The sequence below is a fragment of the Strix uralensis genome, chromosome 2, assembly GCF_047716275.1.
Source record: "Strix uralensis isolate ZFMK-TIS-50842 chromosome 2, bStrUra1, whole genome shotgun sequence".
Classification (NCBI taxonomy): domain Eukaryota; kingdom Metazoa; phylum Chordata; class Aves; order Strigiformes; family Strigidae; genus Strix; species Strix uralensis.
In genome coordinates, this window is record NC_133973.1 from 40577465 (window position 1) to 40604039 (window position 26575).

The 26575-nt window shown below is 43.3% G+C and overlaps 1 protein-coding gene across 2 annotated transcripts; it reads left to right on the plus strand.

The window, feature by feature from the left end:
* Positions 1 to 26367, plus strand: NDP (norrin cystine knot growth factor NDP). 2 transcript variants are annotated; one of them, XM_074858489.1, is made up of 4 exons: positions 1 to 47; positions 911 to 1052; positions 12467 to 12813; positions 21015 to 26367. In XM_074858489.1, exons 3-4 carry the CDS (start codon positions 12640 to 12642, stop codon positions 21240 to 21242), a joined length of 402 nt encoding a protein of 133 aa, XP_074714590.1. In that variant the 5' UTR covers positions 1 to 47; positions 911 to 1052; positions 12467 to 12639; the 3' UTR covers positions 21243 to 26367. The 2 variants fall into 2 exon arrangements, with proteins under 2 accessions (XP_074714590.1, XP_074714591.1); XM_074858490.1 differs by lacking the exons at positions 1 to 47; positions 911 to 1052 and adding an exon at positions 1832 to 2126.
* The last annotated feature ends 208 nt before the right edge of the window (positions 26368 to 26575 follow it).

Consider the following 26575-nt stretch of genomic DNA (forward strand, 5'->3'; position numbering starts at 1 on the left):
TGTAAGTGGGGTTTTCCAGTGGATGGAGTCTGTCTTCAGCGCCTCAGGTAATTATATTTTTTTTTTGCATAAAAGCACAATATTTATATAAAAGGTTTGAAGGATAAGTGTTTTCAAACTTGGTGCTCTTTAGAGCAAGGTGGGTAAAGCAAAAAGACAATGCTTTTGTGAAGAAACTTCTGAGTTTGATTGAAAGAAACTTCAGAATTTCAAGGCAGGTTATCTGAAGCATCGGAATTGCAGATTTGCAGACAAGTATTTATAGAGAAAATTATTGCCTGCTTACCCAACTGGAGAGCCAGGGAATGTCAGATGATTTAGGTGACCAATTGTAGTGAAGCAGCACAGCTTGAATTAAGGATATCTGAGATCAATCACAATTAAAAAAAAAATCTAAGAAAAACCTGTCAGAAAAAAGGAGATTAATGAGTAATCCAGGGAAAAGGTAGTTTTTCTATGGATATTTTCCAAGTGCAGATATCAGATTTTTTTGAATTGTTACTTTCAGATTCTTCACTTAGCTCTGTTACCTTGCCTCTCAGTGGTTTGCTTTATCTTGCACACAGTGCATTTGTTTAGGAAGGAATTTGATTCAGGATTTATATTCCACTGGTTTACATATGCCACAGTGTACATATCTCCAGATCCGAAACAATAACAACAAAAAAAGCGCCTACATTTCCTTCTATTTCCTGGCTTGCCAATAATAAGAAGTCCCTGCAGAGGGGAGCTTGGCTGGTGGTGTTTTGTGATTTCTCAGATAACAAGAGCTTCACATTTCTGTGGAATTCCCATTTGCCAGTGAGCTGCTGCTGCCGCTGCCCTGATTGATATATGACTGCAATGGCACTTTTCCATTTGACATTCCCTCTCTCTCCCTCTCCCTCTCCCTCTCTCTCTTAAACAACAGCCCTAACTTTTGTGTGTTGCAAATATAAAAGGCAAGCCATGTGACAGAGGGACAGAAGAACAAAAGCATTTGGAAGTAACAGGACCTCTTTTTAGCTCTCCGAAGAGTTTGAGGAGAGGAAGGAGCAGTGAATTTTCCAAAGGTAAGCACACAAATAAGAGATTCCTCCAGATTTTGAGTATTACATGGACTTAAACTGAGTGTTTAATCTCTTTATCTGACAAACACATGTTCTCCTTGTACCATTTTTTAAATTAAAATGTGTTGATGTGGAATCGACACAGCTCTAGTACCTGTGCCTCCTTCTTATCCTTGTATCTTTAACTATATCTCCTGCCTGAAGGGTGCCTGTATGCAGTCAAACAGGTAGCCCAGTGTGCTTCTGAGCAACTTGGTTAAACATCTATTCTTGTGAGCATGTCGGGCTCATGTCTGCAGCTCTGCGTTGGTCCTAGCTGCATGGCTTTGGAGTTAATGGACGTGCTGGACTCTGCCCTGAATTCATCGAGAGAATGCCGGTATCGCCAGCACCCTCTTTGTCCCATTACAATAGGGCTTTATGAACACAGGCAAGCCTGCTAGTTTAAAGCTGGACTGTTTACTTTTATCACTACTTATGCATGCTGTTCTCTTGCCAGTCATCTGCCAGAGTGCTTAGAATAATTTGAAACAACAGGCAATATTTATTTCTAGCTTTGTGTGTCATGCTTCGCAGGAGCACTCTTAATTTGCACATTATTATTTATCCAAACTTCTGGGAAGATTTACTATGGACTGGACAGCACTGGGTATGGGTTAGGACAGATTTAATATACACTCTTGATTGGCTGAAACCTATGAGGAAAGCCACGGTGTTTGCCTTTACTGTAACGCCGAGGGGTATATTTAGTAGGTAGCCGACCCCACCAGTGCGACATGCAATGCAGCATGGCTGTGCGGTCGGTAGCTGACACGGGAGGATGCTGCAGGACCCCAGACCGCCTGCTGAAGGAGAGAGGGACGCTCTCCTCGTTTGCTGGCAGATCATTTTGCTGTGTATCAGCGTCAGAGGCACAAGCATAACTGTTCTCTGTGTCTTTGGGACAAAAGAAGAGTTTCACTGTTATGAGCCCAGTGATAAAGTGTCAGTGTAGTGCAACTGCGAGGTGCGGGAACGGACACTGCCCTGAGAGAGCCTGGCTGATGAATAAAGCCCCGTCTCCCTCCTGGGATTCAGGTAAGTGAATTCATCCTATAAAAGTTCAAATGAATGGGTCCAGTAGCAAAAACCAGAGTAACAAAGATGAACCATGTGAAGACCGATCTCAGTACTGCGTTAGCTGACTGCTGTAGTGTCAGTAAAGCAGGCTCACACAGAGTGTGTGTTGGGGGTAATTTCCTTGTGGTAAATCTGAATTTGCAAGACGGTGTGTGTGGACTGACTCTTGTGGGACTGTCAGGCAGATTTCTTATCCTACCCCTCAAGTTCATTTAAATTTCTCCCATAGCCTCCCCATAACACATCTTATTTGTTTCTGCCTGGGACATATGGCACAACAAGTAACTTGTTAAGGTTTCTGCAGCTCTTTAAAGATGAAAAAAATGTTTCCTATATGCTAAATGTTATTAACAGTTCCTAAAGCTTTGTAACTGTCCCAGTGGCTGAAAGGTGAGAACTCTGCATGTTGGAAAAGGACAGGCAAATGATTATTTAAAATCAGCAGTGGGGACAAATTCACTTCAAATCAGTTCCTTACTGCAAAGCTATTTTCTAATAGAAGCAACACAGCTTCTACTAGGTGGGGTCAATAAATGCAGATATAATAATCACAGTGCTGTTATTTGTCCCTCCTCAAAAGAACATATGCATTTTAGGATGTCTAATTTTTTTTTCTTTTCTTTTGAATTACTAATGATGAATTACTTTTGTGTGGGTTATGGGACCTTGCTCATATTGGTAAGCAGTTATACACATGAATAATTCCCTCAACCTGAATAGAACTATTTGGTGAGTAATTACTTACTGGCTTGAATCAAGGGTTCCCAATGTGACTTATATATACACTGACATGCTCTTGCTGGAATAATGAAATCGTATTTGTAATACTGGTATTATGGGAAGATGCTTTAAGATTTTTCAGTTAAAAGCAAATGTGGAAGGAATAGCTGCTTCAAGCTTACAAAATTAAATTAAATTTAATTTAATGAAGAGGTATAATTAGGGGCTCAGTTACAAGCTCAGATCTCTACCTGAAGGTGTCCCATGTAGGCTTCCTGGGTTTGTGCAGCTCCTGGTTTTGAGCAGATGCATGCATGCTGATGATTCCCCGTGCAGAGCAGGATACTTATTACAGACAGTGTTGTGTACAGTTTGCAGTAGCAATACCCCAGGTAGCTACCTATGCATGGCTGATCTCCGCAAAAGCCATCTGCTCCACCACAACAGTCCCTCATGTGCCATCGAGGCTTGTGATAGCATCTGTATGTTCTTGCTTGCTTGAGTTGCCAGGATTGCAATCTCTTTTGCCCAAGTGGGAGGGAAGCAAGCCACCTCCTTGGGGGCTAGAATTGATTCCTTTGGTGACTCATTTGACAGAGAGTTCTCGAGAGTCCCCTTCATTTCCCATTCTCCCTGGGGCTGACTGTGTCCCTTTCCTGGCTTGTCTGCTCTCACATGCACTAGGAAGTGCTCAAGGTTGTTCTTGGACCTTGAAGGGAGTTGGCTATCTATGGTGCAAAGCTTGCATGAAGCCACTGAGACATTTGTTTTTGTAACAAGTCTGGTGGATTATTTGTTTAACTGAAAGAAGAAAAAAAAGCACCTTTTTTTTTTTTTTTTCCTCCAAATACTACCATTGTAATTACAATATAAATATTAGATAGTTGAATTACAAATACTACAAATTCTTCAGCCTCTAATGTCTTGCTGAGTATGAGGAGATACTTTATGACTTTTAGTAAAGTTTTGCTACATGAGACAGTACCACAGTACCCTGTTATTTGAGCAATCCACCTCTTGAGCGTGGCTGGAAGCGGCCACATCAAAGAAAGACATAGAGACCCCGTGGCAGGCAGCCACAGGGTAACTTGCTGTGGTGAAGGATTTTTCCCTAACCCCATCCACTGAACTCTCAGAGTCCTGAGAGTTTATAACCCTTCCAAAAACTCTTTAAAAATAAAACCCTTGTGACAGTAACCCTCCCATACATAACAGGTCCTTTTGCTCAGCCCAGCTAAACTTTTGCCCTCTGTGATATCTTGTTCCACCGGATCATTGCCGGTTGTGTAAACATGTGTTTCTTTTCATCAGTGTTAAATGTGCAGCCTCTCAGCTCCCCTGCCCTTCTCCACGTCCTGGTATGTCAGGAGGATGGGGTGAGTAGCCATGCCCAGATCACCTTTTTTCTGCTGTCTTGCTTCCCGCTTGACAGCCCTTTTGCTGAAACTCAGCTCAATGACAGAAAAAAGTTTATTTGGGTTAGGTTAGCTCGGGTGCCTGAGTCTTCCTGGCCAAGAGCACCCCACTTTACCCATGCTTCTGTGCATGCATATGAAGAGATGCTGCAGTCTCTGCTGACTATGATCAGCTGTTATTTCCTTTTTATATGTGTCAGCGTGGAACATATTAAAATTTCTCAGTAGTGGTATGTTAGGAATCCCTCTGATGCCCCACCTCTAACTTAGCAGAACAATAAAAGCAAGGTTGTAGTAAGCCTTAGAGCAGCTGGCCGTCTATATATTCCTTCTTTTTTCACATAATCTAATTCAGACTATTATCCGGGTAGCAGTGGCACTACCACTTCCAGACACCATCAGTCCTTGTCCTGTTTGCTGGAATTTTGTGGTGTGGCATGGAGATCCTTTCTACCAAAGACGAGCGTAGCCTTTCTTCTGGTGTCAGGGTATCGGGCTGCTGGTGCCATGGAGATACTGGTCCTCAGAATTCCACCACATCACTATTTTTCAGCTTCTCTTTGTTATTTTTCTATTTGCATCAATCATTGTTACGGCTTACGCTTGTCACATTTACATGCTTATTATTACTGAGCTGCAAACTGTGTCAGTCTGGCAGTGTGGAGGCAGCACAGGTTATGTTGCCCTTTAAGACATGTGAGTTGAGGATCTGAGTTAATGCCTCAGCTCTGGTTTGGCAAAGGTTAAGCATACCATGGCAGTGACAATCGCATTACTGTCATAGCAGCACGGCTCAAAGAGAGTGGGACCCTGTTCCCCTTGTTAGAAGACATAAAATTGTTACCATGAGCCAAATATTTAGGTTCCCTGATTATCAGAGGCCAAGGTATATGGATGGTGGTCTGAATTTTGCCTGTGTATAAAAGAAGAGAGGATTTTGCCCCTGGGGTCAGAAAAGAGAGAACATCCCCTTCAATCATGTGCTACCCTCCAGCATGCATAGCAATCTCTGATGGTCCCAGTGGCAAGGATGTCCTTGCTTAGTATTAAAGAATAAGAAACCCATTCCTACTCCTGCATCTATTGATAACTACGGTCCTTTGAGTTCTCTGGAAAATATGTAAAAGACAGAGAACAAAACCAGCCCATCTTCTTGTAACACACTCCAACAGGTAGAGGACACATGCCCGAATGCCCTAGACCTCTCAGCAACTTGTAATTTGGCCAAAAGTAATTTTGCCTCATGTTGGGTCATAAAACTAAAGTAGAGGTAATTACTGAAGCAAATCCTACAGCTAATGCTTGGCTAGGAATACTTGCACTTTATCCAGCAGCCACCCTTGCTGGTTTGCCTCCTGAGAGGAATGGGCAGCCTTACTTAGACAGCTCAGCTCTGAGCCTGGTGCTTCATTGAGGAGTGATCCCATCTGGCACCCTCTGGATGAGCAAGTGGAAAACTGTAGTCTTTTCAATTCCTGTCCCAGACTCAAGACCATGACTACTCTGACATTCAGTGAGACACAAAAATAAAGGAAGAATCCAAGGCTGGCATCACCTCGCCATTAAATGGCTCTACTAGCTCATTAGAGAGAGATCCCATACATGCCCCTAATCAATCTATTTAAAGTTTTCTGGAAGCAGGAAATACAAGCACTCTTTTGTCCACCAGTAGTTATTCTTTGTGAGTGTATTAAAAACCTTTTCTCCATGTTGGCCTGTGCCTGTCTGCTGGCAGGGCACCAACTTGCAGTACCCACTAGAGTTTGTTATTTCAACCGCCTAGCAGGTTGAGAGGTGCTGTCAGCTCCCTCTCTCCTAACTACCTGAAGGACTGGAAGTATTCTTGGAAACTTCAAAAGAAGAGGCAAGCACAGTCAGCTCAAGTGCTGTTCAGCTTAATTTGTTCCACCTCATGCACCAGGTTCCCACTGCGTGAACACTTAGAGGGGCCTTACACGAGCCGCCCCATCGAAGCCGGGGGGCCAGTCCCATGCATGCTCATCCCATGCATGCTGATGCTTCCAGGGGTGCTTGCAGCAGTGCGTTCTTCCACTATATTTGCTGCAATTACTATGTTGTTTCTTATGCTTTGAATGCCATGGTCTTCCTATTTTTTCATTCTGCTTACAGTCAGGCACTCATCTACTGAAATATTAAAAGACTTAGTGAAGCCTCACAGCAGACAATGATGTGCAGGAGTTTCAACTACCATCAGTGTGTTTGACATTTCTGACTGCTCAGAGGTAGTGTCCATTTTATCTTCTTGGTTTTTATGGGACAATGCTCTGCAGTTGCTGGCTGGCAGGCGGTAGGACAGTACAGCCTCAGGAGGACCAGAAGATGTGCTTCCCTCCTGTGGACACCCAGATGAAGAGGCTTTAGTCCCTTCATTTGAGCCTGGTTTCCTTTCTACTGCTTTTCTCCTTCCCTTCTCTTGCCCACCAGCTGCCACCAGCTCTGGCCAGGAGTGCATGTTATTCATGTAGCCTCTTCACAGGCGCATGCTGACCTGCATCCTGCTGTGTAATGGGTGGATGGAGCTCCCATAGGATGGGTGAGAACATTCCCTTTGGTGTCAAAGGGGACAAGCTTCAGCACAGCTGGATGTCAGCAGGGCAAACGCTCATTTGACACAATGAGGCCTCGGGGAAGCATTTCACTTATTTAGACCTGTAAGAATCTTACTCAAAATATTTAGTTTGGTATTTGCCTTGTCTCGGGAGGGGAAGAAACCTGTTCAAATGCTGCACAGAGGCATTTCACAAACAACTCAAGTTCCTTGTGTTCACCTGCTGCTTCCCGGATGCCACATGGCTGCTTGGTGACTTTGTCAGGTGTTTTGAAAGGTGTCTGCAGAGTGGAGTGAGGAGCATATATAGAAGGCCAGCTACTTCACTGCTGGAACAGAAATGGCCACAGTAAAATAACTAGATGAGAAGATGATTACATGTATTTACAGAGTAAAACACGCACTGGAGCTGATAAAGCTTCTGAGTTGATTCAACATTAAGCACTATCAGGCACAGCATCTTAGGTTGTCTCTCCTACTAGACAAACTGTTCTCTTAAATTGGCCAGACAGTCACTCCACAGCACACAGTGCTTCCCAAGTGATTCCCAGGCATGGTGCAGGCAGATGTGTGGGCTGGAAGCCATCTGAGTGTTGTGGAGGCTGGAGGAGGTCTGGGAACAGACCATGCCACATGGCAGGGTTTAACGTCCCAGCAGACATGTGGCCTTGGAGCAAGACTTGAGCTGTGGACATGCAGAACAATGCATGGCTTCAGGAGAGGGGTACCCCTTCACAAGGGTAGTCCTAGCCAAAGGGCAGTCCGGCTGCCACTGTCATCTGGGAGCTGTGGTTGAGCATGGGGCAGCTCTGTACACAGGGACTCCCAGCTGACTGCTCAGCTGAGGCCTTGGCAACTCATTGCAGGAGCAGAAACAACGGTACCCCAATTCTCTGAAAACACAGATTCGTTATTCAGAGATCTCGGTGGCGGATTGCTGTGGGCCGTGCTAGCGCTGTGGCCAGGTGGCCACAGTGGGGACACCGTAGCACTACCCCGTGCCCAGGAATGGGGGACTGGAGGTTGTCTCCAGCACAGATTGCTCCTCCTTTCCTTCCCATCCCCAGCCCCTTTCATGGCTTTTCTCGTGGCAGTGGAAGTTAACCCTGCAAAACAAATCCTGGTGTAACCTGACGGTGTAGTTTGCCTAACACGTTCTTTTCCACTCCAGTCCAGATCTTGGAGCGCAAAACCCCCAAATCCTCATCTTTCTGGCCTAAACTTTTCCAGGTTGGATAAAGTTCTTGAGAAATCCATTTTGGTCTCATAAAGATCTTTGTGGCTTTTTTGTCAGAACAGCAGTGGCGAATGACACATACACACACATATATGGTTAGTGACACTTTTTTAGGGCTGGAGTTTGGAGAAACTAAGTAGACTTGCAACTCTTCTGTTTACATAACAAATTCAGAATGAGGGAACCACATGGTAGGATCCAAGTAATTGTGTTTACTAAATATGCACTGCATGCAAGGCCAGGCTTAGTTATATATACACTGCTGCTCCAACGGGATTTTGGCGGCCTCTGAAACATAAAAGGCATTGAATGACTTGTATTGTACCCTCATCTTCAAGCAAGAGTCTCAAACACGAAAAATGCACAGCAAACAAAGGCCAAGCTGAACATACGTGCATACCTAATTCAGGAGGCTCAGAAGTGGGGAACAGCTAAGTAGAAGTACACCATGAATGAGCTTTTCCATTGCTCCTTTCCTACCTTCCAGGGTAAAAGTGGTGCAGATCCAATAGACCTTTGGAGAATTGCTCAGCTCTTTATTTTTTCCAAGATACATAGCAAAAAGGGAATTTCTGTTTACGTTCTCACAAAGTGACTGGCTAAATAATTCCAGATGATGGAATTTTCTTGTCCTTAAAGCAAAACAAAATCTTAACCTTCACCACTCTCTACATGATATTAGGACTATGATAAGAAATCTTTATTTCAGCATTCAAAAAGTAGTTAATAACAACATAAATTTGGAAAAATAACCCTAACTGATGCTATGTCCATGTGCAATACAGTCTTGCATTGTATGTTCATCATGTCTTTTTTTGGGATGTCTTCTATTTTTCCCGCAGTTTTTAGGTAACAGCTGTAGCTGTTTTAGGTAGCAGCTGTAACAGCTTTTAGCATGTTAGGTCTCTATGAATTCCTGAAAACTAGTTATATGGAAAAGGCACTATAAGCCTGTTGCTAACAACATGTAACGCCCATATCAGTGAATTCTGGAAAAATGGGAAGTAGTGATTCTCATCCATTGTTAGGTCAAATATTTTTGTAGCAAATTTTCAGCCTGAGAATATGAAGTCACCTTTGCATCTTTTTCTTTACAGGATGCTGTAAAGAGAGAGCATTTTAACTTCCTTTTTGTTAGCTTGGCAGATGAGCTGTTTACCACAGTTTTTCACACGAAAAAAAACTGAGGAAAAAACAGCTTAAATAAACCAAAAAAATTATATGTGAAGTTGTTGATTTTGATTTAAAAAAGTGTATTTTCCAAATGGAACAAAATGTCATCATAAGTACAGCTATAATGATTAATGATTGCAGGTATACTTGCTTCTGGCTTTGGACAGAAGGATAGACTGGAAGCTACATATGTCACCCCTGATATTATGTACTGTCTAGGATTTAATAATTTCAGACAGCATTTCAAAAGGAATATAATCTTTTTTTTTTTTAAAAAAAAAAAGTTAAAGTGAAATGCCATTGCACAGGAATGCAATGAGCAGGAAATGGAAAATGTCATGTCAGCATACTTCACCACGGTGATGTACCTGAGAGAAAACATTTAGACTTTCTTTACACAATCAAAAATCTACACACTAACTTCTATATGTTTCAATGTCCGTGTGAGACTTTTTTTCCATATATCTCAATTATATATGGCATATACTTGTGTATATGTCACATAAGTATGTCAGGAGATACTGGCATGTGCAAGTAGCCCAGTGTTGTTTGCAGTCCTGCTTCCAATACCTACACACTCATTTTGCCAGCATGTCTATCAACAACTCTACACAGTTTTTTCACAAAAGATGGGTTGCATTTACATCTGTGGTCTCTCTTTTTACTAACAAATATGTGATAACAGTGCTTTTTTCTTCTTTCAAAGTTTTGTTACCAAATCCCATTACATTTCTTTGCCAGGGAAGTATCAGGGCAATTTTAAAAGATTGTGAGTGTTAATACTTTTTGTATTGTGCTGCGCTTATCCTGAACAAGGTACAGACGTCTTCTTTTTCTCACACTTTTTTCCCTGCTTCTTTCCAGCTTTCTCAGAGTGTTTTCATGAGGCAGACTCTATGTCATCCAATTATTTCCTGAAGAAAACTAGAGAGATAAGCCTTTGAAAACTGAGCCAGGATTTCAAATTTCTCTCACTGTATTAAATCATACTGATCAAAAACATAGAAAGATATAGAAGCACAGAATTAACAGTGGGACAGAGAGAGTGGGAAGTGGGGATCCCTGGATGTAATATTACATGACATGAAACCATCTAATATCAAGTAAATTTTTGGACAGAGAGGGAATTACTGGGTGTGTAATACTGATTAACTATGTTGGAGAGAGACCTTGCCAAACAGCGTGTTCTGGTCAGCATCTTTATAAAGAAGAATAGGAATGTAGGTAAAAGGTTAAATATAAAAAAAAAAAATAAATAAGCACATCACCCCTCCTGTTAGCTAATCCTTGGGCATCATCTGCATGAACCCGAGTAGTACAGTTCAGTTCTGGGAAGGAGTCTGTCCCAGCTCCCTTGACGGAGAGATTTCTCTCTTACCCTGCTAAAATGTTTGGAGGGATATTTATTGACATGAATGAGGTTGTGCATAAATGTATCCAAGATCCTAAGTGTTTAGTGTTGTTTAAGCTCTTTATACTGCAAAGACACAGTATTTTTTTAAAGCCACATCCACTGAAAAACATTTGCTTGAGGAAAATATACAAGGTCATAGGTCAGGCTCTGGGAAAAAAAATTGTCTGTTAAATCTACAGTCATATCATTTTTCCTTTCCTCCTTAGGCACATAGACAATAGTTTGGAACTCAAAACCAGCTTTAAAACATGTTTAATACACAGAGCATCCCTAATTACATTTCTTCCCAGCATGAGACTTTGTATGTCACTTCAGCCCGACAAGTCCCGACTCCCAGCTTGGATGAACTCTGGAAGTGTTTCTCACTGTTATGTACTCCTCTCACAAAAGTGTTTGAGCAAGGGATAAAGCAACACACAAATCATCAAGCACTCTGGTGGGGAGGCCTTGTAATTTCAGGCTGTTTGGGAGATGAGTATCAGTTGGTTTAGAGTACTGCCAGCAAACCAGAAAACAGTTTTGAAAGAGGCTTGTATAAAGCATTAAAGGCACACATCAGCTCTTTAAATAGGCAAGAGGCTCTGGGGGAGCATTTCTATGTGACCAGGGAACTGTTTTATCATAAGTTGCTTTAGAAAGTCCTTGCACTTTTAACTTTACTTATGACTATCCTTTGCTTCATCAGGTTGTGTTTAGATGGATAATTCACAGCTCTTTCAAGCTATAGCTATTTGCAGTAAAAGCAAAATTAAATCACCTATTTGAGACAACAGGCTTTGTGGGAAGAATCAAGGGGCTGTGATGAAGCAGCTGAGGGAGATGCCCTCCTTTCCCTGCTGGCACAGCACTCCGGGCAGTGTTTCAGGGGCTGTCCTACGCCTGTAATTTGGGGGATCTCCTGGTCTCCAACATGCACCAGAAATCTAGATGCCTGGGTGGATATCCACATGACTCCACCTGCATATAATTTTTTCCCAATTGATAGCTAAGATGTACTTGAATATTATGAAATATAATGTATTTTTCAGATGCTGTTCTTTAATTAATGGGGAAGAGACTGACACTGAGCAAGTGCAGCCTGATGAGTAAGCATGCCTACTCGTGTGTGTGTGAGTTTGGCACTCAGGAGGGCAGCCAAAGATCTGGGTGGTCGTCCCTGTAGTGTAGGTCGGTGCTCAGCAAGCTTCCTGGGGAACTGCTTTGCTCATGTCTGGGCTTGGACCCTCAGCATCCCTCCATCCTGGGTGCGCCCATCCTTGTCCCTGCAGCACAGCAGCTGCAGGAAACCGACATGCAGCTCTTAGAGCCAGGGGTCAGTTTGCCTCCAGCCTTTCCATGTGCTACATAGGACAGAAATTCCCATCTGTAATGCAGAAGGCAGCCTAGCTTTACCCCACTTTGACACTTTGAGTGGATACACAGTCCTTTCAATTTGCAGAAATCTCTGATGTGTTACGAATCACCAGTTTTGAGGGGAAAACCATTAAGGACATCACCAAGTGAAAAAGATTGGCATTGCACCACTTGTGATGTTAAAAGTCGAAAGGTTCTCCCCAGTAAAATGATAGAGCCATGCTTAAAGTAACAAGGCCTTGACATCTTCTTCCTAATGCCATATAACTCTACCTACTGTGGGAATGATGCTCACTCAGAGTGTATATTTTGGCTAGCAAAAATCCTGTGTACCTTAATATTATTTATGTCTGTTTTTCTCCAGAGGTCTTTTTGGTTAGGGCTGTGATTTATGTTGTTTTTATTCCAACTACGCAGGAGATTCTTTGACGGATTACAATCTCAGCAAACTCCAACTCGAGAAGAAGAATGACAGCTAAGAGACTTAAACCAGACTTTTCACCATCCTGGAAAGGAACTGGCTGCCAGTATTTGGAGGTTTTTTAATACTCTACCTCCCTCTGCTGTTATCAGCGAGAAGTCCCTCGACAATGGGAAATCATGTACTTGCGGCTTCAATTTCTATGCTCTCGCTCCTAGCAATGATGGGAGACGCGGACAGTAAAACAGACAGTTCCTTCATGATTGACTCCGACCCCAGCCGCTGTATGAGGCATCACTACGTTGACTCCATCAGCCATCCCCTCTACAAGTGTAGCTCAAAGGTAAGGACTTCCCTCACCCACTCACAGCAGGGTGCTGCATCGTCAGAGTTGTTAAAATGAGCCATTTTGGGTGTGTACATCAGAACTGGGATTGGAGAGAAAGGCTCTTGATTCTCTTCTTTTCAAAAGGAGCAACACACCATGATGGTAAAGCTAACATGCAGTAAATGGTAAGATTGTTGGAGTATGTTGGGGTCTCAGCCACCAGTGCCAAGAAGATGGGCTAGTTTGGAAGTTTAGATCATCCTAGTCACCCACTCCTTCAAGGGAGTCTTTAGTCGAGTATGTAAACATAGAACTTTCAGGGTGAAGTACTGAGATAAAGAATAAATCTGTAAAATAGTAATGAAAAAAGAATGTGAAAAACATTGCTAATTCTTTTTCCCCATTTAGTTTCAAGGCCTTTGTTTTCATGCAGAATGACAATTGGATGTTTACTGTAGGGCTTAGGAGCAGAAGGAAATACAAGATTGTCTTTCATTGGAGATTTCAAGTCTGAAAAATTTTGTGTCAAAATGGTTTAGCATAGCCTGCGCATGTAGCCTACAGCCATTTATTTCATTGCATGGAGAAAAAGAATGGTGAGAAACAATGGGAAAATCTTTGCTGGTCTCTTTCGTCTTGTCCTAATTCATTCCAGCTGAGTTAACCCAGTGTGTATTCAGTTGTACAGTCTCCGCCTGGACCACCCCTCTGTCCCACAGAAAGTGGCTTTGCCTTATGCACCCATATTCCTGGATTAACAAAAGGGAACAACTGCCAGCACCAATGCTTTTGCCAGCCGTGCATTGGGCAAGAGAGCAATGGGAAATGGGTACATGATGGTGTTTAGGACAAGAGGGCTGTCTGCAGTGTTGCCTGATGGCAAACCCCATCAGAAGTGATCCTGGAAGCATTTCTGAGGAGAGAGGATCCACACAGTTCAGCTGGATGCAGAGCTGACTGCAGAGACCCTTGGACGCCTTTGTGTGCAGAACGAGTAATTTGCTTCCTGTGATCAGCGTGGGGGTGAAGTAATACCACAGGTAGTAGCAGGCCATAAAATTTAAAATAAAGCATAGAGAGACACATCAACAGAAAATAAGACCTGCTTGGTGCTCTGTGCTTCCCCTGTGCACCAGGATGGCTGCTGCCCTGGCTGTGCACCTTCCATGGGGCTTGCTCTGTGCCTGCTTGCCAGAGAGGGGCTTATGGCCTTGAAATGGGGCACAGGGGAAAGCGCCACTCTGGACTGCCTTACACCGGTGTCTCTGCAATGCTGTCTGCCTGGCTTTGCATAACCATGCCTGATCCACAGCAGTGGGAGATCAGAGACTTGTGCCCTACTGCTTCTGAATTCAAACAGTAAAATCATGCATTACTTGTGATTCAGGAGAGATCTTTTGGCTTGTTTTTAGCCTAGACTAGATCTTCTTACCATCTGGGAAACATCCAGCATTAACATACAGAACTGTAGAGATGCATCTGTTTGTGCAATATTGTTTTTACTGCAGTTGACTCCAGTGAGAGGCAAAGGTGAAAAGTGTAGGTATGTGGGTGGTCTGGGTGGATTTTACTTACTGGTATGTGTGTGCTAGCAGCCCTCCCCTCCTAAGGCACTTTAGATCACCTAATAGACGTGAGAAGCCATAGCTACAGTGATGGTTTGGTCCAGGAGGGTGATGCTCCACCCAGCTGGCCCTCACTTTTGGCTCCCTGCTCTGCCAGAGAGCAGGAGGAGTTGTGGTATGTAACATAGGCAAGATGGTAGTAGCCCCCAGAGGCCCTTTGGTCTCCAGCTTTGAGCAAGATTCCCCCTCTGCCCCTCTACAGCCAGAACAGCAAATGAGTAACAAGTGGCAGCTTCCCTAGGGCAGTGAGAAATACAGAGTATAACTGACCTAGGCACACTGCCTCAGAAGTAAGAGGATAAACACAACAGGTCCAAATCCATCCTGGAACATGAAGGATGGGGAAGGAAGGAAGGAAGGAAGGAAGGAAGGAAGGAAGGAAGGAAGGAAGGAAGGAAGGAAGGAAGGAAGGAAGGAAGGAAGGAAGGAAGGAAGGAAGGAAGGAAGGAAGGAAGGAAGGAAGGAAGGAAGGAAGGAAGGAAGGAAGGAAGGAAGGAAGGAAGGAAGGAAGGAAGGAAGGAAGGAAGGAAGGAAACCCATCAACAACTACATTTCTTAGCATCCCTAATGACAGAGAAAAGTAATCAGGCCTTTAGGACTGGAACTGATGGAAATGAGAAGACAGAATGCATTGTAATGAAAACCATATTATTTCAAAATTGAGCTCTGAGAAAAAAGCTGTTGACATAAACATTTGTAACTCTGACTGCAAAAATGTCAGTGACTTTTTTTAAATCAAGCCTTTAATGGAAATCATGTTTGAAAATATCACATCTCTTGGCTTCCTAAATTCCACAACGGTTTCAAGAACAGTTGTTTAACAATACTGCAAGTTGTATGGACTTTGTCATGAAGAGGAGAATGAAAACAGTTTCCATTCAAAGCAAAATAATTTTGACATTTCCTAGAAAACTTCTCTCTGCTTGTTAAATCAAGTTGGGTTTTTTTTAAGGTTTCAGGGATCTGAATCATCCTGGTAGACATATGGCTTCTGTTCTGGATCTGGCATATAAACATAGACCAATATTAGACTTGCTAATGAAAATTAAATGCAATGTCTGTTCCTATATATATTTTGTGATAAAATATAAACAAGTCAAAAAAAGGAAGGTTCTGCAGGAGTAGCTGTGTTAATTGTTAATTCTTGTTTCCACTGAATTTCCATTATGAAGCTTGGACTGACAATTGATGTCAAGCAGAGACTTTGCCCTTTTTTGGCGCGATGTATTGGTTCCACTGAGCCATCCTTTTTCACTCTGTATGTTTTCCCTTTTAGTGCAGCATAGAATTACAGAAGTTAAAAATGGCTTCAGAAATTGCAAGACATATTATGTTTGCTGTCTGTCTTGGTTAAAAGAGGATTATGTCCACCATGCTTCTCTGTGGAGGCTGCCAATTGTACCCACATGGGAAGTAATTTTGTTACATTTGGAAACATCCACCTGATGTAACTTAATCATTGAAATCCGTCTTGCTTGTGACCTCAGGCAGATGTTGAAAACAGGTTTCCAAAACCTTCAGAAATATAGTCCATTATAGTAAATGAATGTATAAAAGAGGCAAAAAAAAAAAAAAGGGATGGAGAAAGGTTCCTGAAAAACAGTGTTTTCCTTTGACTTCAAGGAAATGTTTCTATCAGCTCATGAGGTATTTCCTTTCTTGACCATATTGGATTCTCCCTGACCTCTGTGACAGAGACCCACTGGTCTTCATCAATGTGCTGGATTGCCTTGCCACTGCAACCAGAACCTCCTAAATTACAGTATTGGCTGTCACAAGTGCTTCCTCCAGATGTGCCAGAACTGTGCTACCACTGACAGTCTTGCATGAAAGAATCCAGCCCAGAGAGACATGGACCAGATGAAGAAAAACTTATCAAATGTTTGAAGACATTTACTCATGAGATAGCTCAGGAGATTTTCAGTAATGCCTGCTTGCAGCCAGGCCACGGATACTGTGTGAAAGTCTGTTCTCGTGCATCTCAGTACACCTGCTTTTGGGCCTCAGCTTGTTGCTGAAAAGTGCGGAAAAGAGGACTATAAACACCATTAATAACAAACCAGTTCACAACTTCTGAATTTCCGAATATGGCTTGAATATTCCGAGTCAAACATTGCCTCAGATTCAGGTTGCTCTCTTTCATGGCCTTCCAGATACCTATGACACTGCTGATTTTAAGTAAGAAAACTTATTCTTCCCTAGCTGCTCATATATGTGAGAACCCTGTGGTTCCCTCGTTGTAGCACGCTGTGCTTCCGGATCCAGCATTGCAAGGTGACACGCACAAGTTCACATGTGTGGGGGACGAGGGGAGCCAAGAGGCATGCATATCAGGTTATAAAATACCCACACGTTTTTACTATATATACACCCACTGTATTACTGTGCTATGCCATCATAGCATTACTAATTATTTAGGCGATAATCTCTATTGCGCTATAGTATACAATGCAGTAAGCAGCTGGTGCAATTGATTAAATGGCAAAGCAAAGCTTTTAAAGTACATGCTATTTCCAGCTCATTTGCACACCTGCCAAAATCCACTGGTGCTGTTCTGGATTTATGAAGTGGAGGAGGTTAAATTTTGCTGAGGACTTCAGGTTGGCCCAGAAGTTTAGAAAGCTATCAAAATGGGAAATCTGAAAATTTTTTATCCTGCAAGTTTGATTTGATACCCATGGTCCTGTGCCATTTGTAAAAATTTACACTGTCATCCAGGGCATAAAACCAACACTGTGTACTTTTACGTGGTACAAATACTGACCATACTCTTATGAAAAACTAAGTAGCCAACAAAATTTGAGATTAAAATTAGAGTCTCGATGGACTAAAACATGTTTTTAAAGACAAGGCTTGCTAAGCACTTATAAATGCAGTTGCACATTGAAGAAATATTGACTGGTTTTGCATTAGAAAGCTTGCTGTTTGTAAGAAATGTATTGAGACACAGATATTGACACATCAGATAATTCTACCCTGTAATTACACTGCTGCAACCCTTCTGTAGCCCTTAATCCTGATCCCTGAGGGTCTGTGGTTTTTTTCTGGCATTCCTGAAAGTATCTGCAGATACAGGAGCAGATGTGTGCCATAAAAAGTCCTTAGATAACAGTACCAGAAGTGACTAACTCTTCCAGCTCCAGAAGCATCAACCATTAGAAATTACCTCCACCATACAGAAACACGTGCTGTCATATCTGGGCTGAAATCACAGAATCATAGAAATGTTGGTTGGAAGGGACTCTGGAGGTTCTCTGAACCTCCCAAAAAGCAACCTGTGGCCGTTGCACATCCCCCTTTGGCACTCCTGAGGACAGTTTGGCTCCACTGTCTTTGCAACTTTCAAGTGGTTGCCAGCTGCCACTGGATTGCTCTTCCCCCTCCTCTGACCAAACGCTTGGGAATAGCCTGTAACAGAGACTGCACACAGTCTGGTGAACTGGTCAAAGTGGGAGACATAACGAGAGCTGTCAAGATGCTGAGAAGGGAACTAACTGTTTTAAATGTCCCAATCTTGTGTCTTTCCTTTGCAATACAAGCAGGATTAGATACCTGTATAGCTCTTCACCAGCTGCCTGCCTGTCATTATGGGAAGTGAGTTTTGTTTACCAAGGGGGAAAAAGTGGATCTTTATCTGACAGTAATGGGGTGCTAGCACTGTAATTATTGTCTCTTTCTCTGTTCTCATATACACTGAAGACACTGTTATTAAGGAGCTTGACATAGCTGATTCGTCTAAAGCCGGAGCGTGGCTCAACAATACACTGAAATTTCCTTCCCTCCATATTACTACTGACAGCTGAAGTGAATTTGCTTATGAATATGCAGCATCACAGGAAGGGGACCATAAATTTATGCTACAAATCATGAAGGATGGCAAATTTGTTAGAGAGCAACAAGAAACCATCTCTTAATTAAACCAAGAAACAAGATGGTACCAACCCCAGATAATCAGCTCATGAAGACACCTTCCTTGTGATCTCTGTGTTGACTGGAAGTGTAGTTGTTAATATATTAATACATTTCCAAGCAAGCCACTTAGCATTCAAGTACTCTTGGAAGAGTAATTTTTAAGCACTGTACAATGGATAATCAGCACCTTTCCTGTGGACACAGACAGTGCTGGTATTTCCTACTTGATACCAGGAATATTCTCTCTCTCTTTCTCTCTTAGCTTTCCTCATGACTCTGACTAAAGAGAAAATTAAACCTGCTTGTAAGACTTGGAGATTTGCAGCCAGTTGAGCATGTGTAGTGAAAGAAGCTCAAAAATGTTTAACATAAAATATTTGCTGTCACATCTGTAGTTATCCTTTTAGATTTCTGGAAGAAACATGAGCTATGTGCAGCATGGTTAAAATGTAAGTTTATTCCTTGGTTATAGGATATACTTACAACTGTTTTACTGCCTAATTGCTCACCTCTGTCACATTTTGACCTTGTTTGGATGATACAATAAATTATTTTTTAAATCTGTGTTGGTTAAGAAGAATTAGCTGATATAGACTTAATATTTCATTCCCCATGAAGGTATAAGAGTTTGTTGAAACTTGTTCAACATTTGTCCCCTCTCAAAGAGTTTCAGTCAAGAGCTCGGTGTCCAACCGGAGAGCAGTGACAAGTGGTGTTCCTCAGGGTTTGGTATTGGGACTGGCACTGTTTAACATCTTTGCTGGTAACATGGACAGTGGGACTGAGTGCACCCTCAGCAAGTTTGCCAGTGACACCAAGCTGTGTGGTGCAGTCAACACACTGGAGGGAAGGGATGTGCCATCCAGAGGGACCTTGACAAGCTTGAGAGGTGGGCCTGTGTGAACCTCATGGAGTTCAACAAGGCCAAGTGCAAGGTCCTGCACATGTGTTGGGACAATCCCAAGCACAAATACAGGCTGGGAGATGAGCAGATTGAGAGCAGCCCTGTGGAGAAAGACTTGGGGATATTAGTGGATGGAAAACTGACCATGAGCCAGCAATGTGTGCTCGCAGCCCAGAAAGTCAACCATATCCTGGGCTGCATCAAGAGAAGTGTGGCCAGCAGGTCGAGGGACGTGATTCTCCCCCTCTACTCTGCTCTCGTGAGACCCCACCTGCAGTGCTCTGTCCAGCTCTGGGGCCCCCAACATAAGAAAGACATGGACCTGCTTGAGTGGGTCCAGAGGAGGCCACGAAGATGATCAGGGGGCTGGAGCACCTCCCCTGTGAGGACAGACTGAGAGAGTTGGGGTTGTTCAGCCTGGAAAAGAGAAGGCTCTAGGGACAACTGATAGCGGCCTTCCAGTACTTAAAGGGGGCCTACAGGAAAGATGAGGAGGGACTCTTTAGCAGGGAGTGTAGTGATAGGACGAGAGGTAACGGTTTTAAACTGAAAGAGGGTAGATTTAGATTACATATAAGGAAGAAGTTCTTTACTGTGAGGGTGGTGAGACACTAGAACAGGTTGCCCAGAGAAGCTGTGGCTGCCCCCTCCCTGACAGTGTTCAAGGCCAGGTTGGACGGGGCTTTGTGCAACCTGGTGTAGTGGAAGGTGTCCCTGCCCATGGCAGGGGGGTTAGGACTAGATGATCTTTAAGGTTCCTTCTAATCCAAACATTTCTATGATTCTATGACTTACCTGTTATCTAGGTGGCAACAGCTTTTTCTAACCACATAATTCCCCGAGCTTTAGAAGATCCTTTCCATGTTTTATACAGAGCTTAGGAGACTCTATCCATCTCCTCTGCTCAACAAGAGGTTGTTGGGAAGGGGAGTAGGTGACTCCCCATGGGCTTTCCTTCTTTAGTGCCTCCTGTTGTGCAAGTTACCTTGTTCTGGTCACAGCTCAGTCAGTGAACTCAGGAGGAGAAGAACCATGGAGCCTTCACTGCTTTTGGAAAATCTCACTAGTGAATCCTCATGTTTGGCAACGTGTTCATCTTGTTTACATTTTCACTGCCTTGTGTTTTATACAGATACAACTGATGCAATTATATATATACACACACATATAATTTCAAATACATATTGAAGATGATCTTTGTAAAAGGAGGGAGCTAGAAGCTTACTTCTTTAGAAGCAATAAACTGAGTATTTTCTTTATATTTCTACTTCATATGTTTATATATCTAAGCATTTGAGATATTCATGGGCTCTGAGGACCAGTTCTGCTGATCACTAGTATATATACTCAAAACACTGGAAAATATCCAACTGAAATATCAGTCTGGCTTATGATTTAAGAGTTTAGCTGCCACAAATCTGGGGTTAGCAAGTCACAGTTGCAGTCACTGTGCCTGGAAAGCAGGGCTAGCTGTGATTGTTTGGAGCTCTGAGGTCAGCTTTCAGAAAACCAGTCCCCGTAGTCCTTATTGGTATTGGTACCGGGGACGCCAGGTGGAGCCTTGCTTTTCCTCCTGTTCATGTTACCTCCTCCGCTTCTCAGACACAGTTCAGGGGCAATACACTGTGTGGGGCTCAGTGTCCTCGCCAAGGTGGGCAGATGCAGTAAGTGAAGAAAGACCAGCCAGACTGGAAAGAGGTACCCATCTGCCATTGTTAGTTGCGTGCTGACAGCCATGGGGACACGTTTCCTAACCCGTCTCTTTTGCTTCACAGATGGTGCTGCTGGCTCGTTGTGAAGGGCGCTGCAGCCAGACATCGCGCTCGGAGCCGATGGTTTCTTTCAGCACCGTCCTGAAGCAGCCTTTCCGCTCCACCTGCCACTGCTGCCGGCCCCAGACCTCCAAGCTGAAGGCCATGCGATTGCGATGTTCGGGGGGCATGCGGCTCACTGCCACCTACCGCTACATCCTCTCCTGCCACTGCGAGGAGTGCAACTCCTAGAGGCATACCTGCTGCAGCAGAGAGGGGACTGGGATGCTGCTGTTGGGGAAGGCTCACAAGAATTAATCCAAGGTGAGGCTGACGCTCCCAGTGCACGATTGCAGCGAGGACAGGACTAACCAGGCTGGATTGGATCTGAGAGCTAAAGTGTAAAATATCCTGGGGCCCTGGATGGTGCTGGTACCGAAGTGTGGGCTGTGACAAAGGCGAAAGCATGAGGACTTGTTTTTAAGAAGTCTTTCTTTTTTTCTGAAAGGATATTTTTGTGAGTTTCTTCTTTTTCAGGCTCAGCTCTGACTACAGAGGTGCTTTTACTTTAGGCCAAGGGCAGCAGGGGAAAAGAGAGGAAGGTCAGTCGGATGACAGCACTGCGCTCTGGAAGTTGGTGTTCAGACAAAGGATGGGCATCAGTTCCCACATACCAACTCTTAACCTATCAATTTATTCTCAGTCTCTTAATTATATTGGCCTTCAAAACAAACTGTGTTGTTGGCAAGGGTTATCTGTTACTGATCTAGCAGCCAAGCTAGGATAACTTTAACTGTGGTTTAGCAGAAATTACAAATAAATCATTGAAAAGTGAACTGGATATGAAATGTCGTGCTGGGATTACCCAGCCCTAACTGGCTGAAATGATTATTTGCAGCATGCGGCATCAGAGTTCAGTGGCTGAATGACTCTTGAGAAGTGAAAGGTCACGAGACTCATTGTTCCCCTCTAAAAGCCTGGAAATGTGACACATCACATCTGTCACAAAAGCCATTATTCAAATGCTAAAAACTAATCAGAGATTAAAATGACACATACTAAATGGAGTCTTTTCTTAACTTGGTTAGACCTGTTGGTATACAGAGCCAGAGCCACCAAAATAATGACAAAATAATAACCTAGGACTGATTTTCATCTACAGCTCTTAGGCCATTCAGTGAGTACCATTTTGCCTTTTAAAGACAGAAATTCCAAACACAGGGGAATCACACTAATATGTCCATAGGAAGTTTAAGGCAGAGTCTGAGTCTGCATGTTCTCCACTTGACCACAAAGGCTGTGTTTTGATTTACATAATGATCTGCTACCTGGGGTCCTGGTTGACTCACCATCCCACTTGGCAGTGGCTTGGGGAATGACTCAGCTCTTGGCTGGTCCATAGGCCCATGAGCCCTTTGTGCACACACAAGGATGCAGGAGGCTGTGGTGGGGTTGGCGCAAGCCCAGACCTCACATGTAGGTGAAGTTGTCTCACAACCAGGGCATCAGAGCTGCAGGGCCCCGCAGAACAGGGGTAGCCAGCGCTTCTCTGTAAGAAGCAAGTGAGGCCAGGAGCTGCTTTCCCCTGTAGGACCATTGCAAAAAGAAATGCCTCAAGGAGCTGAATGAATTGCAGTGGGTGAAAGGATCTCAAAATAGCAAAGGATGCCAAGTTTTGGAATGGTATTTGGTATTTCCAGAGAAATTCCATCCCTCCCCCATTAACATGAGGTTTTAGGAAGGTTCAGTCATAGTCTCTTGTGACTGCAAGGAAACAACATAACAGTTCCTAGCTCATATTACAGTTCTCCTTAAATGGCAGTATATCCAGTCAGTCAGCAATATGTCTGTGATGTTCACATAAACCCAGCTAAGCCAATTTTTTGATAGAAGTCATGAAGATGTTGAGAGCATTTTTGCTGTGTGAGGATTCAGAGTCAGTGCACTTGCTACACTTCAGTAGCACACGCGTGTGTAGTCCCACAGTTATTCTCTGGGACAGGCTGGAGTGGCTCCCCTGCACAGTAATGCCTGGCAAGGCCCCATGGTAAGGAGGGGAAGTCCTCTCCAAGCCCAGTGTTTGGTCCATCTGTGCAGAGTCATCCAGTCTGTCTGCAGCAAATGCCATATGCAGCAGCTCCAGGATGGACACTGACATTGCAGGTGATACCCAAGGTCTGCCAGGGAGAGCAGTCATCTTGTGTTCTAAACATGAGTTACTGTGGCTGCTTGGGCAAAGCCAAAATCCTTTGCCACTGCCTCCTCATGGTGAATATGTATGGGATGTGAAGGCAGTCAGGTGACAGATACTGGCCTTGCAAGCCAAATTCTGGAGCAGGATGGCAGTCAGTAGTGGAAAGCGATGGGGGACAGGTACACCCTCAGACACCAGTTAGAGAGGTTTGTGATAACATGGGAAGGACTGTCTCTGTCTTCTGGAAATGACTTGAAGATGGCCAGTTTTCAACAACACAGAGCTGTGGGCAAACAAAAAGGTGAATCAAACTGTTAGAAGCTGAGGGGCTCAGATTAAAATGTCAAAGCTGGGTGTGATGAGCCCCAGTGAGCTCATTAGACACCATGCATTGTTTCAGCACTGTCAGTCATTCTTTTCACATCTGATGCATGGTCTGAACATCAAAGGGTGAGCGAAGGGAGCATGAGCCAGGCATTATCACCAGACTATACGAAAGATCATATGTACCTCCCTTTTCCACTCTCTTTCAACTTCCAGCATCTAAAAATCCCATTATCCAAAAAAGCACCACCCTCTACTGTTAATTATATATATATAGAAAATTCCAATCCTTACCCGAAACATCAGCAATACCTTTGATAACCAAATAACTATACTGCAAAATATGCATGACCTCTAAGCGCGGGCATAGAGACTGCTGCACACAAACAATGCTATGCAGTTATCTAAGGAATGGGGAATGTTTGAAGGGTAACTGCTATATTCAGCATCACCTCCCCTCGGGTCGTGCTGCCACTGGCCTCCTTTGCTGGTGCAAAATGGGATGCCAGAGGGCTGTGACTCGAAATTCAGGTGACGATTTGCAGTGCTCCTGCATGGCTGCAGGTGGCTTTGCTGGCTGGACAGGACGTGGCAGAGCAGCCTGGCCTCAAGCGCGGTCCTCTGGTAAGGAGAGAGGAGGGGTTTGAGCAGAGACCATGCCTGAGCCGATTTTAGAAAAAAAGAGAATATTTATAGTGAGAGAAGTGCTTGGCTGGTATTTATTCCCACATCCCCTCGCTATCACAGTGCCAGAGCTATAATTGCTCAAATCGGTTTCACAGAAGAATGTTTCAACAAAAGCTTTTTTTCCCACTCTCACACCCCACATTCCTTCCACTTCTTGGTTCCTCTAATGAAATCATCGCCTTGTGACCGCAAAGGCTGTTGGCAGACATAAATGTTGAGGTGAATTCAACATTATCTAATTTAACTGTTGAGTCAGATAAACACATGGAAGGAATATAACAGAAATTATGAATGACAAGACAAAACATACTTGTAAATAGCTAGAACTGGATATTAAACAATGAATCAAACTTTCAAATTCTCCTTTTGGCTTTGTCAGGCAATCTCATATTAATATTTAAGAAAAGGAGGAGCTATTCTTCAAAACCAAATGCTCCAAAGTCAGTTATAAATCCATATTTTGATACTTTTTATTAGTATTTTAGGCAGCTAAGTGCTGAAGGAAGCACACAAGTGCTACCCATGTTAAAATTCAGGAGGTGTATTGAAGCAAAAGAAAATGAGGTTTCAGGTAAAAACTACAGGATATGGGTCATCATGAGAAAGAGTCTAAATAGTACTTAGAGATGAAATGGCTTCCTGATTTCTTACCCTGGCACCACTCTGGATATCTAAGCTCCGTTTTTCAAGTCAGACTACTATGTAAGTGCTTCTTAAATTGAACAACAGGGAGGCCAAAGTCTAGTTGTCCAAATAATGTTGTGGGGCTTTCTCTTTGCTAAAGCATTCTCTGACTGGGGCTCAAATGAAAAGGATTTGTCCTTTTTTCCTCTCATTGCAACCCACCCTTCAGGCATCGTCTTACCTCACAGAAAGGCTGGTTCAGCTGTGATCATCCTGCGGTTTGTTCAAGATGAGATGTGATAAAGACTTTCCACTGTCACCACCCTATGCCCTCTTTTCTTTTGATTAAGTTTCTGAGTCCAGCTTGGTTGCTTTTGAAAGCCACCCATCCCAGCAGTTGTGGTGTTATGATTCAGCTGGATTGACTGTACTCATGGAGACCAGAGGGAAACACTAGATCTTTGCTGGTACCCTTTGCTTGTAAGAAAAGCCTTATAATGTCACTGCGTTTTGTGCCTATCAGAAATAATCTGTGATTTGCCAAAATAAAAGAGCCCATGAGCTAGCAAATTTTAATTATTCTGCTCCCAGCTTCAGTGGGTCCGTTAAGTGCTTACAACTGCATAGATACAAAACCAGTTTGCTGGTTCAAGCTTTGTATGAATCATTAAACAGAAGAACTCACTACTTTCTTGGAGACGTCCTCACTGACTTTCCTTTTACCTCACCTTGCTCTCTGAGCTTGGAGAACTTCTACCAGATAAGAGATCCTGAGCCTGGCTCTCTGCTGGTGGCCTTTATGATGGCTTTTGTAAGATACTGTCACAGTGCTCATGGCAATAACAGACAGGCAAAGTTTGCTGACATCCATGGTACACCAAAGTCTGTGCTGGGCCTTCACATCCTTAGTTGAGACCTGTTCACCAAGTCCTTGCAAATCTAACATAAAGCCCTGAAGCTCCAGCAGGACTGTGTAGCTTGCAGCCAGAATATTTTTGTGAAAGTCGAGAGAGATAAAAGAAGAGATGTTACTGTCTCATAGGAGTAATCCAGTGCTCTGCTGCTGTGTGTGTCTAACTTCAGTTTTTAGGACCTGATGTGAGACAAGAGATACCCCTGAGCTCCCTTTCGTGGGTGGGTGGTTTTTCAGTGCCTAGTCCTACATGTTTAAAGACAGTGTCTGTAACAGGATTAAACCCTCTAGGAAATGCAGTTCTGCTTAGAAAGGAATTTTTCCTCTGACTTGGGCCATAAGTATTTTTGAAAAATCCAAATGCCATTGAAAAGGTCGGTGTAAGGGGTGATGGGGGAAGGTGTGTCTTACTTTCTTTGACTCTGTAGTTGTTTAAAATACAAGTGCTTCAGAAGAAGAAAACAAGATTATATACAGGGTAAAAGTGACTGACAGCCTTCTAGATAGGTTGCATTGTAGCTAACAGTATTGATACAGATACTCTTACAAAAGTGCAGCAGGCTGAGTTGCAAAGTAGCAGCCCAGCTAAGTTTGCTGTGTTGCACATACACAAATAAACTGGCTGGAAACCCAAATAGTGAGTCTATCCCTTTTATTTCACAAGCAAGGGGTCACAATCTTCATTTACGGTTCAAAAGAGAGAGGACAGGTAATCACTAGTCTGCAAACTATGTTAGTAAGCAGGCTAATGCACTGAAAATGGTTCTTTGTGGTTCTATGATATGAGGAAGGTGCTTTATGTACATCAAGATACAAAAGATCAGAGTTCACTAATGAGAATAA